The sequence below is a fragment of the Cimex lectularius genome, unplaced genomic scaffold (genome assembly GCF_000648675.2).
Source record: "Cimex lectularius strain Harlan isolate CLEC.00 unplaced genomic scaffold, Clec_2.1 scaffold5, whole genome shotgun sequence".
In the NCBI taxonomy this organism is placed as follows: Eukaryota; Metazoa; Arthropoda; class Insecta; order Hemiptera; family Cimicidae; genus Cimex; species Cimex lectularius.
In genome coordinates, this window is record NW_019392993.1 from 2547325 (window position 1) to 2562084 (window position 14760).

The following is a 14760-nucleotide window of genomic DNA, read 5'->3' on the forward strand; positions in this document are numbered from 1 at the left end:
TTTGTTTAAAAAAATTCTTGTCAAAATGTTTGCTGTATGTTTTCATCAGCTGATATGTTTGTTTTGATCTCGGAAGTTTACTGTTGTACTTCTGGTTTTAATGGTAGTTAGTTTTCGCTTATTTTTTTTATAGATTTCATTAAATTTAGCCTTTATATTTGCAATAAAAATATAATGTATAATTATGAACTTCGCTGGTGAAACCAAATTTACGTTAATCAATGTACATATGGGGAAAAATTTTAATCTGATCGCTTTTCAATAATTTTGTTCGCTGGAATGCAACAAAATATGAAATGTAACTTAAATTAATTAATTTTTTTTAAAATGAAACAATGGTACTGTCGTTTGCTTATTGTTTAGGAGCTAAAGTATGTATTTCAAATAGTAGCCTATTTAATATATTTTCAATTATTTCTATAAAAAATATTGACGTAACAAACGTGTATAAGTGCATCGTCCTATCTTAAATCATTAACGTCTTAAATTGTTCTCAAAATAATATTGAAATGTGTTGTGAAGTGAACAGAAAGTGGTGCTTGATTACATATCTATCTACTACTACTAAGTATCCATGTTACTTATTAAATAGATTCACTGTTATAATAATAAATAAGTCAGTTTTCATTGATGACTGTCAATAATTGATCTCCTAAACGCCTTGGGTACCTCCCGCTGTTTTTGTCAGAAGAGAATGAAATGCTTAAACACGCCAGAATAAGCAGGCCCGGCTGATCAGCGATTATCATACCTTAAAACAACGCCTCAGAATTTAAGAAAACAGTTTAACTGTTATTTTGTAACAATAAATAAAAAGATGATGGAAAATTGGATTTAAGATGGGGCGGGAAGAGCTACAATCCATAAGGGGGTGGTTGAGACTGCTGTGCTACCAAGCAACGACACACCGAACCACCGTTATCTTTAATTAATTATTTTCTTCGAGCATATAAAAATAAAGAATAATGTGAGAAATTTAAACGTAAACGTGTAAAATAGAACAGTTAGAAACGGCGCGAACGATCCAGAGCGATGAACAATTGTTACAAACGCCTTAAAAAGAGCGTCCCTTTTTCCCTTCCCGTCTATTTCGATTCCTGGAAAAGAAAAGGGAAGGAAAAGCAAACTGCGGGGGTGGTTGGGAGGTCCGAAGTGTCTGAGTGTTTCATTCTAACCGAGGGCGCCCTCAAAGTTAAGCTAACCTAATGAAATGTAACAAGTTATCACTACTATTAGATAATGAAACTTACACTTAGGACACTGATTTGACTTCCTTTTACTACCCCATAAATAAATATTAAATATTGATTATGGTGTCGATTTTTTTAATAGGATTGTCTTTGGTGATTGATCAGCCTTCTCAGTTTAAATATATTTTTCTTTCCAAAAGGTAGATTGGGAATGAGGCCAGGAAGACAGAAACAACATTTATTTTCTTGTCGAACTTTCGGCAGAATATATGGCCTTCATCAGGACTTCGAAAAATCGTTATACTATATGAATGTGTGGATAACGGATAGCTATCCTGTACCTGTTCATACAGCATAACGATTTTTTTCGAAGTCCTGATGAAGGCGATATATTCTGCCGAAAGCTAGACAAGAAAATAAATGTTGTTTCTGTCTTCCTGGCCTCTCCCCAATCTACCTTTTGGAAAGAAAAATATATTTAATAGTATAGCTTAATAAAAATAAAAAATCCATTGTGATATTTATGATGATTGCAGAGAGCACTTGTGAGAAGGGTTGTACATCGCGTTTTCTAAATCCAAGCAAAGAATACTATATCAAGGTTGTACAGGTCGATAAGTATAAATGTTGAATTATTCACAAGAGAGTAAAAAAAATAAAAACAAAAAACACTGTACTAATTTTGCACAGTAAGACAAAAACGTGGAACTAAGTGTTCTGGAAGACTAAAAAATTCTGTACCGAGTATTTTTTCAAAGGAAAAATAAAGCTGTACCACGATTTTTGTAAAATAAGAATGTTGTACCCAATTTTTACAGGAGGGGAAACTATTTGTACTAAAGGAAGGCAAAGAACGCTGTTCTAAGTCTTCTCTAGAAGAAAAAAAATCTGTAACATGTTTTCTCGAGATGGTTAAAAACGTTGTATCAAGTTTTCTCTGGAAGGCAAAAGAAACTTGTATCAGTTTTCATTGGAATGCGTAGGAAGCTATACCAAGTACCTTCAGAATTGTAAAAACGCTACCGATTTTTGTCTGACAGAATTAATACCACGTTTTCACTAGAATGTAAATGACGCTGCACCAACTGGATGACAAAAACAAGGTGTACTAAGTTAAAAGCGAAGAAAGTAATACCAAGTTTTAACTGGAGGAGAAAAGACGCTCACAAAGTTTTCACACTAAGAAAAAAAAATCCACTGTACTAAATTTAAGGCAAAGAAAGCAATGCGAAGTTTCAACGGGAAGGCAAAGTCGTTGCACCAAGTTTTCACAGGGTCACAAATGATGTAATAAGTTTTCACTGAACGACAAAAAATCGCAGTACATATTAAGTTTTCTCTGAAAGGTAAAGTAATTAATACCAAGTTTTTACTAGAAGGCACCAAATTTTCACTGGATGACAGAAAAAAGGTGTACTAAGTTAAAGGCAAAGAAAGTAATACCAAGTTTTAACTGGAAGGGAAAAGACCCTCACCAAGTTTCCACACTAAGACAAAATCCACTGTACTTAATTTTCTTTGGAAGGCAAAGTCGTTGCACCAAGTTTTCACAGGGAGACAAATGATGTTCTAAATTTTCGCTGGATGACGGAAAAAAAACGCAGTACATACTAAGTTTTCTCTGAAAGGTAAAGTAAATTAATACCAAGTTTTTACTAGAAGGCAAATGACGCTGCACCAAACTTTCACTGGATGGCAGAAAAAAGGTGTACTAAGTTAAAGGCGAAGAAAGTAATACCAAGTTTTAACTGGAAGGGAAAAGACCCTCACCAAGTTTTCACACTAAGAAAAAAACCACTGTACTTAATTTTCTTTGGAAGGCAAAGTCGTGGCACCAAGTTTTCACAGGGAGACAAATGATGTGCTAAGTTTTCGCTGGATGAAAAAAAAAAACGCAGTACATACTAAGTTTTCTCTGAAAGGTAAAGTAATCAATACCAAGTTTTAACTAGAAGGGAAATGACGCTGCACCCAGTTTTCACAGAGAGGCAAAAAATACAAAAAACCAAATTTTTACACGATGAAAACAAACGATGAACTGTTTTCTTTGGAAGGTAATGAAAGTCGTATTAATTCTTCTTTAAAAGGCAAAAAATTCTGTACCAAGTTTTCTCGGGGTGGTAAAACACGCTGAACAATATTTTCACTGGAAGACAAAAGAAAGCTGTTTTTCATTGGAAGGAAAAGGAAGCTAAACCAAGTTTTCTTCAGAAGGCTAAGAACGCTGCACGATAGCTATACCAAGTTTTTTTCAAAACTGTAAGAACGTGCTGAGTTTTCTCTGGCAGGCTAATTTACCAAGTTTTTCTGAAATCCGGAATGGAAGGAAAGTTATACAAAGTTATTCTTTGGAATGCTACGAACGCACACAAAAGGCTTTTCACTACATCGTGACGATGTGTCCGCACTCCGTCCTCCAATATTATTTTTGTAATTATTGCATTTTTAAAAATCTCATGTCCCCAATTTTACATTTGGCGTACTTTATTAACAATGTCGTTGTCTTATGAAATTTTGGTAATTTTGAAGAAGAAAACTCACAGCCACTAAAACTACCTGTTATAAAGCAGAGTCACTCGACAAACTGTTTGGTGGTGGTTAGAAAAAATCGAAAAATAGCAACACAAGCCTACAGAGAAAAGCTTCAGGACGACCGTCTTTAATGCACTGTGAGGCTGTTCAAGACGTACACAATTTGTCAAATAAACTATGCTGTTAACTGTATCTGAAGACAGTGGAGTAAAAAGGACGCGTAGTTCATGTTCCTCTACATGATGCCATCTGAGCATGCTGAATATAGAAACATGCCGATTGTTCCTTCAAAGTCCAAGTTACCGCCTTTTTCCTAACACATCAGGACAATTGACAAACCGAAGTAAAGCCAGTGCGTACCACCCACCTCACAGCCTTCAGACTGTTCCAAGCTACAACTATATTAAGAAAAATCTTTTCAGATCTACAATAAAACTGTGAAGTAATGAAATTCTTCGATGAATTAGGATACTGTGTAAGTACAATGTAGGCATACAAGTACATCAAGAAATACATTTACAAGCATATAAGAATAAATAGGGAATACAGTAGTTCATAAGCAGTACAGCAGCCATCTGCATTCAATTGATTATTCGCAAGTAAACTTATAAATTGCTTTACTTTATTTTCTATAAATATCATATTTGATAATATTCGGTTTAAACTAAATAAATTATAGGTGTGTTAGTTACCTGAATGTATTCCTATTCTTAATTTAAGAGGTTCTCCAGGCTGGTGGCTGATCTTCAGTCTTTTTATGCTGGCTAGCATGTGGATTGCCATGCTTGCTATTTCACCAGCATGACGGTCACCGTTCCTCACCGGGAGCCCGGAGACGACCATGTACGCGTCGCCGATCGTCTCTACCTTATAGACATCATAGTGAGAGATGATGGAGTCGCAGCATGTGTATAAATCATTGAGCAATTCCACAACCTGTTTCAATGGAAATCAGATCAAAATAGGATCTAATAAAATCGGGGATCAGCAAGGTTCTACCTGCAACGGCGTGCTGACAGCAGACAGTTCTGTGAAGCCGACGATGTCGCTGAAGTATATTGTGACGCACTCAAAACTTTCAGCCTCCACCCTCTCTCCTCTTTTTAACGATTCGGCTACCGTCCTGAGAATGATAGACGTATTTCAAATAGTTTCAAATTTAAGTTATACCAAAAGTAGGATGCTTCTATTCTAAAATATTTACTTGGGCAGCATTCTATTGAGCAGTGCGTCAGTTTTCTTCTTTTCCTCGGTCAGTTGATTGGTCCTTTCTTGGACTAAACCTTCCAAGTTGGACGCGTACTTTTCCATAATGGCCAACATATTGTCGAAAATGTTAGGCTTCCTGAGGAAAAAAATTAACAATAGAAACTCAAACTAGTAGCCGGCCACCGGTTGACCGAACGTGTACGTACAGTCCTGCCTGCATTTCCTTGAGCTTGACACGCACGAACCTGAAGTCGGGACGGTTTTCTGGGTCCTCGTCCCAGCAGGACTCCATACATTTGACGATGGACGGGGACGTGTCGAGACCGCTGACGTCTGGTCTCAATCCGGATCCAGACGCGACGCTCTTCACGATTTCTGCAGAGAGAAGCAAATCGTGCCATGAAAAATAATCAGAATAAAACATAAAAATTAACTAGGAGTATTTGATTTGCCACCAAATGTGCTTTTCATCTGAAAAAAGCGTTTTTCTCGTAGTAAATATCGTTGCTGTTCCGACAGAACATCCATTTGGCTTTTATTTATTTTTTTTTTAGTACCCAAATATCTTCAGGTGATTTGCCAGGATAGTAAGCGGACACATCTGTCATAAGTTGTCCAGGAAAGTACACCCCATGATTATCATATTGCAAGATAAATGATATTTTACCCCAAAGGACGAAGAAATCCGACATAAAGTTTTATTTAAAAGCACAATCAAGTTGTCTATTCTTTTTAAAATAAATGAATTTCAAATTAGTTGCTTGGTAATTCTCTATAATTAAATTATTCTGGGTAAGAAATGGAAATTTGAGTAATGAATTAATATATTCTGCACAGAGTAAAGTTGAATCTCTTTCATATTGATTGGGATAGAAGTTCAATTTCTTAAGACTTAATGAAATTATTACAAATAAATAAAGCGTTATTTATTCATTATCATTTAATTCGCACATGATTCTTTTTAGTAGAACAAACTTATTTAAAATAACTAAAATAGTCAAGAGCACGACCGGTAGAGGCCCTCAGAGAACCTGAGACGAGGGATCGTTCTCACCCGATTGAGGATTGGCCATACGCGGTTGACACACGGCACCTACTTTTGGTTCAAAGCCCGCGCAGGTCTCCCTTATGCAGAGAAAGGTTGCTTGATGTGTCCCACATAATAGAGGCGAGTCATGCCTTGGCTCCATACAGAGAGCGTACAGGCATGGCGCAGGATTTAAGAATGGTTCTCGGACACGGTAGCGAGTATCAGCGTCCCCTGTTCCGCTTTTTAAGGGAATTGAGAAATTTTTTATTGTATATAGCCATCAAGATATGTACGAATGAGTGTATTTATTAGAGTGAATGGGGAGGGGCTGATGGTGGAATAGCAACCCCATCGCCCGTCGAGCTTTGTACGTGACTCCACCGACCCCAATTGGATTGGTTTGTTATTGTATGCAGGTTGATGGAGAAATATTCAGTACTCCAACCACCAAATAGAATAAATGCAATGTATATAGGTGTGAATGTATTTATTTGTGTGAGTGCGTATTGAATGTGTGTTAAAAAAAGGCTACAACTGAATAAAGGATAAATAAATTGAATCTTTTTAATTTACTGATTGGATTAAATTTAGTTCGGTTGGTTTCCCTGTTGTTTTAAAAAATAATAGGGCAATTTGAGGAAAAATGTCTCGCCTGATTTTTTTCTCCACTTTATTGCTTACACCTTTCTCATGTTTTATTACTTGCTTTACTGTTACATTCCCATCTGATTACTGTCTTCTTTGCCTTTCCTTGTCATCCGGCATCCATTGGTGTTTAGTTTGATCCATTTTTGTTTTAACATTCAGCAAATCCACTTGCCAGATCCTTTACTTTTTAACCCCACCTTTTGTACTTATTATTTCGTTTCTAGTTCGTTCTTTTTTGGAGATACTTATTTCCAATGTTCTTGCATTTATTCGCCGTCTTTATTTATACCTATACCTATACGCTGCTCATGGCCTACTAGGAGTGTGATTGCCGCTCCTTCATAGACCAAACATATCGGCTGGCATGAACGGTGGCCCAGCGTACCTCAACAAAGGAGTACTGGTTAGGGATGGAGATGATTACGACACTACGAGTTCTACAGCAGTCGCATTTGCTCTGGGTTTGGAACGGAAAGACCATTTCTCCACTGAGCTCTTTACAGTTGAGATTAAATATCATCTGACGGTGCAACCATTTAATGGCCGGGCATCGAAAGTCGCTAACGCCTATTTTAAGTACAGAGGCGTCTGGTTGTCATAAAGTACTCTAATGTAATTTTTTTCCGGAGGATATCATCCACTGAGTGGTCTGCAGTTAAAGTGAGTGCCCCGTCATCACAAGGGGGAAATGGGCAATGGAAGGATGCGTAAGAAACCACTTGAAAACACCTAAAGAAGGCTGTTAAGGAGAGGCACTTTTCGCCAAAATGATCAATGAGGCAAAAAGTGTCTGGGCAGAGGAACTTATCTCTTCAGGTTGCCCTCCAACCCAGGTGACAAACCTACCCTTAAAGAGTTAAAATATTACCCACCGAGCACTAACTAAACCTATGGGCACTTCAAGGGGTTAAAATTTAAAACCTTCCTTGGGTCATGTTTCCTAAGGGGAGACCCAAGTAAGGTAGGGAATAGTTTGTGCTTTTTATATATTCGTTCTATTCTAGTAGTCCTCCGCTTTGCTGATTTCTCCTTTTCATAAGATATTATTACTAAATTAAATATACCTATTAAGATTTGGTCTAATTGCGTTGAATGAACCAGCCTAGAATAGCTACTACCTATTATTCTACGTAATATCACAGTATTTGTTGGTAATTATAACTAATAAGGTATTCTGTTGGCTAGATCGCGCACTACAGTTTTTATGGCCTCGAAGTGGCGCTTTGGTCCAATAAGATGCTCGAAGGGTTGGAGTCAAACTCGGCGAAAATTTCGTTTTCTCCGACCATTTGCAATCAAAGGGTCTGTCGATCCTACAAGCTATATACAATGTACTAATTGAACTTTTGAACCGGTGAGGGTATCTCTTGAAACACATTATTCTAGTGATACTTTACAGCATTGAGGAGGACTGGTGTAATAACGATTTACCTTGTTCTGTAAGTTGAGTGCTGCCCCAGGGCCCCGATCGGCCCACTACTTCATGCAGTATAATGGCAAATGAGTAGACGTCACCCTTTTGCGTCCCTCTGGGATGACAGTGGGCCCCTTTTAGCAGTTCTGGTGCCCTCCACAGTTTCCTTCTCGTCTCCAGGCTGTCGTCTTCCTCCTGGCCAGCTGTATAAAGAACGTGGAATACTTTGAATAACTACTGGTAATAATTTCCACATTAAAAGGTTCTTAAACTTTTACCAAAAAAAAAAAAAGGATTTTTAGAGAGTGTTTCATTCTAAACCTCAGGTGTTCAAATGTAATGCGAGTTGCAACATTAAACAATACTTATAGACATAATAAACATAGGGTATAAAAAACACAAAACAAAACGGATAACAAAACACAACAAAAGTAACTTTCAACTACCCAATGGGTCCCTCGGACAAGAAGTCAAACCACTTCACAAATTTTTTTCATGCTATTCTCAATAAAAAATACATGGCATAAAACCGGATTCGAACCCAGGATCGCTCGTGTGGATTAGCCCAAACCACTCGGCCACCGCGGTCCCCATGAATATAAAAAGGACACAAAGATAAATTGACGCAGAGACAAATCACGATTTTGTATTTAAAAAGTATCGTACCAGTGTGAAAAGCTAAGCAAATATATAACCATCAAAAAATATAACCATCTATCTTTTGAAAAAATATATTTTATTATTTTTACCTATCACTTTTAATTTTAATATAGAGTTTTAGATAAAAGCCCAATTAATGAATTAATCTTTATTTTTATACTTAATTTTATATAATTTTTAATTTTTATTATAATTAACTTTTATCTGATCTTCTAAGAGCTCAATTATTTTATGCTTTAAAAAATACACAAATGTACAGTCTATTTGACATGCTTATATTTCATACCATCTTCTAATGCTTTAAAGAGAGGAATAATCTGAAATTGAAAAGATTAATTTGAAGTTATAAAGTTGAAAGTAAAAAAACTAAATTAAAATTAAAAAAGGCTAATTTAAAGTTAAAAAACGTTAATTTAAAATTAAAAAGTATATTTGAAGTTAAAAAAGATCAATTTGTAATTAAAAAGACTAATTTTAATTTAAAAAAGGGTTTCTTGAAATTAAAAAGGTTAATATGAAATTAAAATTAAATTTAATATGAAATTAAAATTTGAAATTTAAAAAGGTTAATATGAAATTAAAAAGAGTTAATTTGAAATAGAAGAAGTATATTAGAATTAAAAAGGGTTCATTTGAAATTAAAAGGCTAATTTAAAGTTAAAAAAAATTAATTTGAAATTAAAAAACAATATTTGAAGTTAAAAAAGGTTAATTTGAAATTAAAAATGTTAATTTGAAATTTAAATGGTTAATTTGAAGTTAAAAAGGATTCATTTGAAATTAAAATATGATAATTGGAATATTAAAAAAAGTTAATTTCCAATCAAAAATTATATTTTAATTCGTTTGAATTTAAAAAGGCTAATTTGAAGATAGAAGGGTTAAGATAGAAGGGGGTTTGACCTAAAAAAAAGTATATTTGAAGTTAAAACGTGTACATTTGAAATTAAAAAGTTCTAATTTGAAATTTAAAAAAGTTAATTTGAGGTTTAAAAGGGTTAAGTTGAAATTCAAAAGGGTTAGGATGATGTTAATAACCCACTCTTGCAGATTCACGAGGATCCGGAAGATTTGCATTTCAATAAATGTGACTACTCCCCTTGAAATTTCTGTTTTTGGGAGAAATACAAATGTTTACCGATAGGTGAAAAGCAGTTCAACTATTAGATCGTCTTAGATATGGTTCTTCTGAAAAATGCCAAAGCTGTCCTTTGAAAGAATAACAAACAATCACAATTTGAAAATCAGCTAAATTTGTCCACGTTTTTTTAAAAAAGAACGTATCACCTTGGGGCCTACAAATTTTTGCAGCGTCCTGAAAATTCGTCTCAGGATGTCTTAGACCCATGGTCGAGGTTATTTAATTATATGGAAATAATTTAAAATTAACATTATGCCCGCTCATTCGTCTTTCGGTTGCGAGGTCTTGCTGGTAGCGCACTATTCAATGACTTGATTGTAAGTGGATGCAGGTTCATACCCATGATCATATTATATGTGTTACGCTAAATGGATAAAATTCACATGACAATGAAAACTTATTTGCTTTAAATGAATATATCAGCTGTTTTTTATATTAAAGAAAGGCTGTATATTTGTGTGTGTAATGTCCTCCAGAATGTCGATGAGCAGTAAGATCTCAGGCAGTTTTACCGATGAAGAGAAGGAGCATATAATGTTGGTCCAGAGGATCGAGGACCTTCAGCTCTGTGAGACAGATGTTCTCGAGAACACGTCCTGGCTCTTCACGAAGATCCGCGAGTTTTCGTCTTTCATCAACTCGAAGGAAGACCTCGGCTCGGTCCGCTCCCTCCAGATCATCCTCAACAAGCTCAACTACGCGTTCGACAAAGCTGTCGAGATGGCTAACACGATCCACGTCCTCAGGGAGAACTTGGCATCCCTCAAGGAATACCTGGACGAGAAGTCCGACTCGCTCAAGCTGTCTCTGTACGACAGGTCCGTACTGGAGGACGCGTACTTCCTCAACATCCGCACTTACGAAACCCGCGTCACAGAGCTCGGCGACAAGATAATCGATTTGCAAAAAGAACTCCGCGACAAAAATAGAGAATTGCAAGTCGTGCTCAAAGGGTTCGAGTTACGAGACAACAACAGGTATTGCGTTATCAACTGCGCTTTGCTAAAAGAATGAAGTTTTTCAATAGAAAAGTTTCTAATTGGTATTTAACAATTTTGGTACAAATACATTTTACTTCTAACGTTGTTGGTTTTTAAATCGTACACAACTTAATGTAAGTCCAAATATCAGTTAAAAGATTGGTTAGAAGGCACCTGATGTGATACAAATGCTACCTAAGTTATCTTTTAAAAGAAGCTTTTTAGCAAATGACTATGTAACGTGTTTTTGAAGAGATGATAAACGCAAATTTGCACCATCCCGTTTTTATTTGGATGGAAATTGAGGTATAACACTTTAATTAATTGGAGTTGATATTAAAATAGCTCTTTTAATTTTAAAACAATCCAAGAAATGAAAATTTCTTTCATACGGTTATTTTCTGTACAATGTAAAAATGATAAAATACTGCGGTGATTAACTTTTTTTTATTACCTTTAAATTCATGGAGGCCAAAATCAGTTATCTGCAGTACCCAGCGACTGTCGACGAGGCAGTTACTTGATCGTAGATTACCGTGGGATACGATTTCACTGTCATGCAGATAGATCATCCCCTGTACAAGATTAGAAGATTAAGGTTGATCCGATTTGAAGAAGAAAAAAATAGTGGTACAAGTAATAGTTTATATTTTGGTCGTTTCGTTTCTCCATCGGCCTATTCTCGCTGCTTAGTGTGTAGGAGGCGATTTTGGCAATTATCCACCTTTATTTCAACTCTACGCATTTGACAGACATAAAAAGGACAGAACGAACAGACAAACTACTTGTTATATTAAATTTTCGTATAAACTAATAAGGTAAGGTAGGTGCCCTCGGAGGATCTGACTCGTGGGAATGGGATATATACCCGATCTCAATATCTCACTTAAGTCATTTAGATTCACCTGGAGACCGAACCGTGCCACTTTCTCTTTCTCTCTAGTATATCCACAATATATAACAAACCAACTAATGAAGAAGGCGAAATGAGTATGACACCAAAGCAGCTGAGATAGGCGGACATGAAGATTAGAAATGGCCGAACTTCATGTACCCTATAGATGTCACCAAGAGATTTCACAAGTAATACCTTAATTATATCTGCAACGAGAGACGAGACGAACATGTTGTCCAGGTGAAGATCTTCATTGGCCAGAACATCCTCTAAACTCCCTCTCGCGCAGTACTCCGTGAATATGCAAATATTTCCAGCGTCTACGCAAGCTCCAACAAAAGTTATGATGTTCTCGTGGCGTAGCTCTCTGATCTATAAGGTTACATGAAAATTTCGGATAATTTTTATTTTGGAAGTAAACAATGGAAAATTACCTGTTTAAGTTCCTTCCTGATGTTGCGCGTTATGTCAACGGATCTTTTGTGGACAGCTTTGATTGCCACGGTGTTGCCCTTGTAGAAGCCGATGTTCGTGTAGGCTCGTTTGGGGCTTACCTCCGGTGCGATGCTCCGCAGGATGCTCTGCCGGCAAATCTGCCCCGAGCACAGCTGAACAAAAAGTATTTGTTGTCGCGATGACATGCTGACACTAAAATATATTTCTGTGATACGAAGGCCAGCATCTAATTCATTCCGTTAACACGTATTAAAAACACGCGCTCACCATCATGCTTTTTTCCCCTTGACCGTTTGGGATTATCGTGACTTCCCGCATGTCGATCTTCCAAAGCAGGCAAGCCAATTTCTGCTCGTATCTGTAATGTCTAACAAAAAGGTCTCATTTAAAACTCGTGCCTACTGTATTTTTAAAATTAAAGGTTTTATTGGAAAAATATATCCTAACTAGAGATCAGTCACATTGTTTAAAATAGGTCAGGAAGTCAATTGAACTTTATTGGTTGATTAATTAAGTGTTAAGTACTGAAGACGTTCAATCGAATTTTTTGTTGTTAAATGAACAGCACACCGACGAATAAAATATCAAATATCAGCTTATTTACTCACTTAAACGCGAAAAGAGCTGCGATGAAAGAGAGAGATGCAAGACCTCCGAGGATGACGATGACCCTCCATCGGTCGCTGTGACACTTGCGCCCGTTAAAACCGCAAACGGGCTCTGCCAGTGGAACTTCTCCCCCGATCCATTGGATCTTCCGTGACTCGTTGAAATACTTGAACTCCTAAAAATGAAAGCAAACCGTTTTTGTCTCTAATCCATGGTGTAAAACAAAATTGTTTAAAGACAATCACGGATTATTTGACTAAAGCATTTGGTTTGATTCTGCAATCTTAGATGAATTCTTTTTTTGTTTAGTAATGTACAATATTATATTACTTATCATAATTAACTAAAACATACTGTATATATAATTACAAAGAACCACCGGCCCTATTTATAGCGAAAGTCACTCCCTTTTCCTCCAGGTTTCTTGGCTTTTTGTTCCTTTACGCCAAGAACGTTCGTCCATAATTTTGGCTTGCTTATCCTCTCTGTTGAGACTGTTTGAATCTTCACAAACTTATAAAAGAACACGGTTGTAAAAAAATAATAAAAAATAAATAAAACGTACAGCCCAACCACTGAAGTTGAAAATATGACGAATCGAATCGAGAGACATTACCACTTGACTCCTTGTCGTCACAAGTAAAAGCCATTGAGATATGCCTGTTGTCAAACGCGTTTCGGTGTTCTATCATCAGTTTCTTGTGCAAAGTTAAATCCTCAAGTTAAATTGTAAAATGTTGTGTTGAATTTTTGATTTGGTGAATCTGAAGTTTGAACCAGTTACAAAACGGACGAGTTGACTAAATAACAAACAGACCAACCACCGAAGATGGCGAAATGCCGACTCATGTTTGGCATACCAAACCCGCGAGGATAACATAATACCGATAATGGCCAAAATCGGAGACGTCCAAACAAAAATTATGACAAACCAAAAAGCTCTCATTAAAAGATAAAGCTTATACAAATTAAAAGTGATTAATTACGAAAGAAAAAGAAAATAATTAAAAATTCCCATAGAAAATGAAAGATCAAGAATGGTGGATGTATTGAGCGAAACCCTATGACCAGACATTTCCGTTTCAAAATTTATTGTAGGCAGTTTTTACAAACATAATAAAAAATACAATTTAATACAAATATGTCAATAAATTTATACAAACTCGATAAAAATTAGTTACTATCCCGAGCATAGGATAATGAATTATTATTTGATTTATTTTATAAATTAATTATTAAGTATTGGCTTAATTCTCCAGTGAAAAAAGCTTTATTATCGTAAGTATATTTTGGACTAAACAGTGTTTGAGCAGATTGTACGCTGAATTTCTATTCAAGTTCAACTATTAGAGCGAAACTCGGTTTTATCAGGACAAAGGCGATATTGAGGTATCTTAACCATCTCTTGTTTCCTACAACGATGATAGGGTCTTCTCAACAAGGGTTGTTTGTAAATATTCCAACAATATTTGTTCATTTGTTTGATAATACAGTGCTGTACAATAGTTTTGATTAATGGAAACTATTGGTTCCTAATTAAATTTCAACAAGCACTTAATGAAATATGTAATTCCGAATTTTGTGGGGAAATTCTCAATATATAGGTCATGATCTATCGCAGTGTCCGACATTGTTAAAACCTACATGCATACTTACGTGGACTATGATAAAATCACCATTCTTGTCCTTATCGATTTGTCCAAAGCCTTTTATTAACTTACAAGGAGACGACCAAGTGGATTTACACCAAAATATTTTTGGTGATTTTACATTCCAAAATATCGGAGACGTGTTCGTGCATGTTTGAAGATTGTCTTGACGTAGTTCCTGCTTTAGCCTCCTTTTAGTTTGTGGTATCGGCGGATTATTATTTATGTGTGGTTAATAGTGACCGTTAATCGATATTTATTTAGAAATCGTGAGATGCGGTCTGGTGTGATGTAGGTTTCAGAAAAACATTTTCTTTATCGTGCCAACGTTTCGATCTTTATTGAGA

At 35.9% G+C, this 14760-nt stretch overlaps 1 protein-coding gene across 4 annotated transcripts in view; it reads right to left on the reverse strand.

Moving 5' to 3' along the window:
* LOC106666095 (guanylate cyclase 32E) overlaps nucleotides 1-14760 on the reverse strand; it is a 70447-nt gene that overhangs the window by 4522 nt on the left and 51165 nt on the right. For 3 of the 4 annotated variants that reach the window (XM_024229691.1, XM_024229689.1, XM_024229690.1), the window contains exons 11-20: nucleotides 12764-12939; nucleotides 12423-12522; nucleotides 12134-12307; nucleotides 11895-12071; nucleotides 11259-11379; nucleotides 8041-8226; nucleotides 5138-5306; nucleotides 4927-5067; nucleotides 4722-4845; nucleotides 4415-4658 (exon numbers count right to left, since the gene is read on the reverse strand). In XM_024229691.1, the coding sequence (XP_024085459.1) occupies nucleotides 4415-4658; nucleotides 4722-4845; nucleotides 4927-5067; nucleotides 5138-5306; nucleotides 8041-8226; nucleotides 11259-11379; nucleotides 11895-12071; nucleotides 12134-12307; nucleotides 12423-12522; nucleotides 12764-12939 (1612 nt within the window). The remainder of the gene's footprint in view (nucleotides 1-4414; nucleotides 4659-4721; nucleotides 4846-4926; nucleotides 5068-5137; nucleotides 5307-8040; nucleotides 8227-11258; nucleotides 11380-11894; nucleotides 12072-12133; nucleotides 12308-12422; nucleotides 12523-12763; nucleotides 12940-14760) is intronic. The other variant, XM_024229692.1, reaches the window with a different exon arrangement.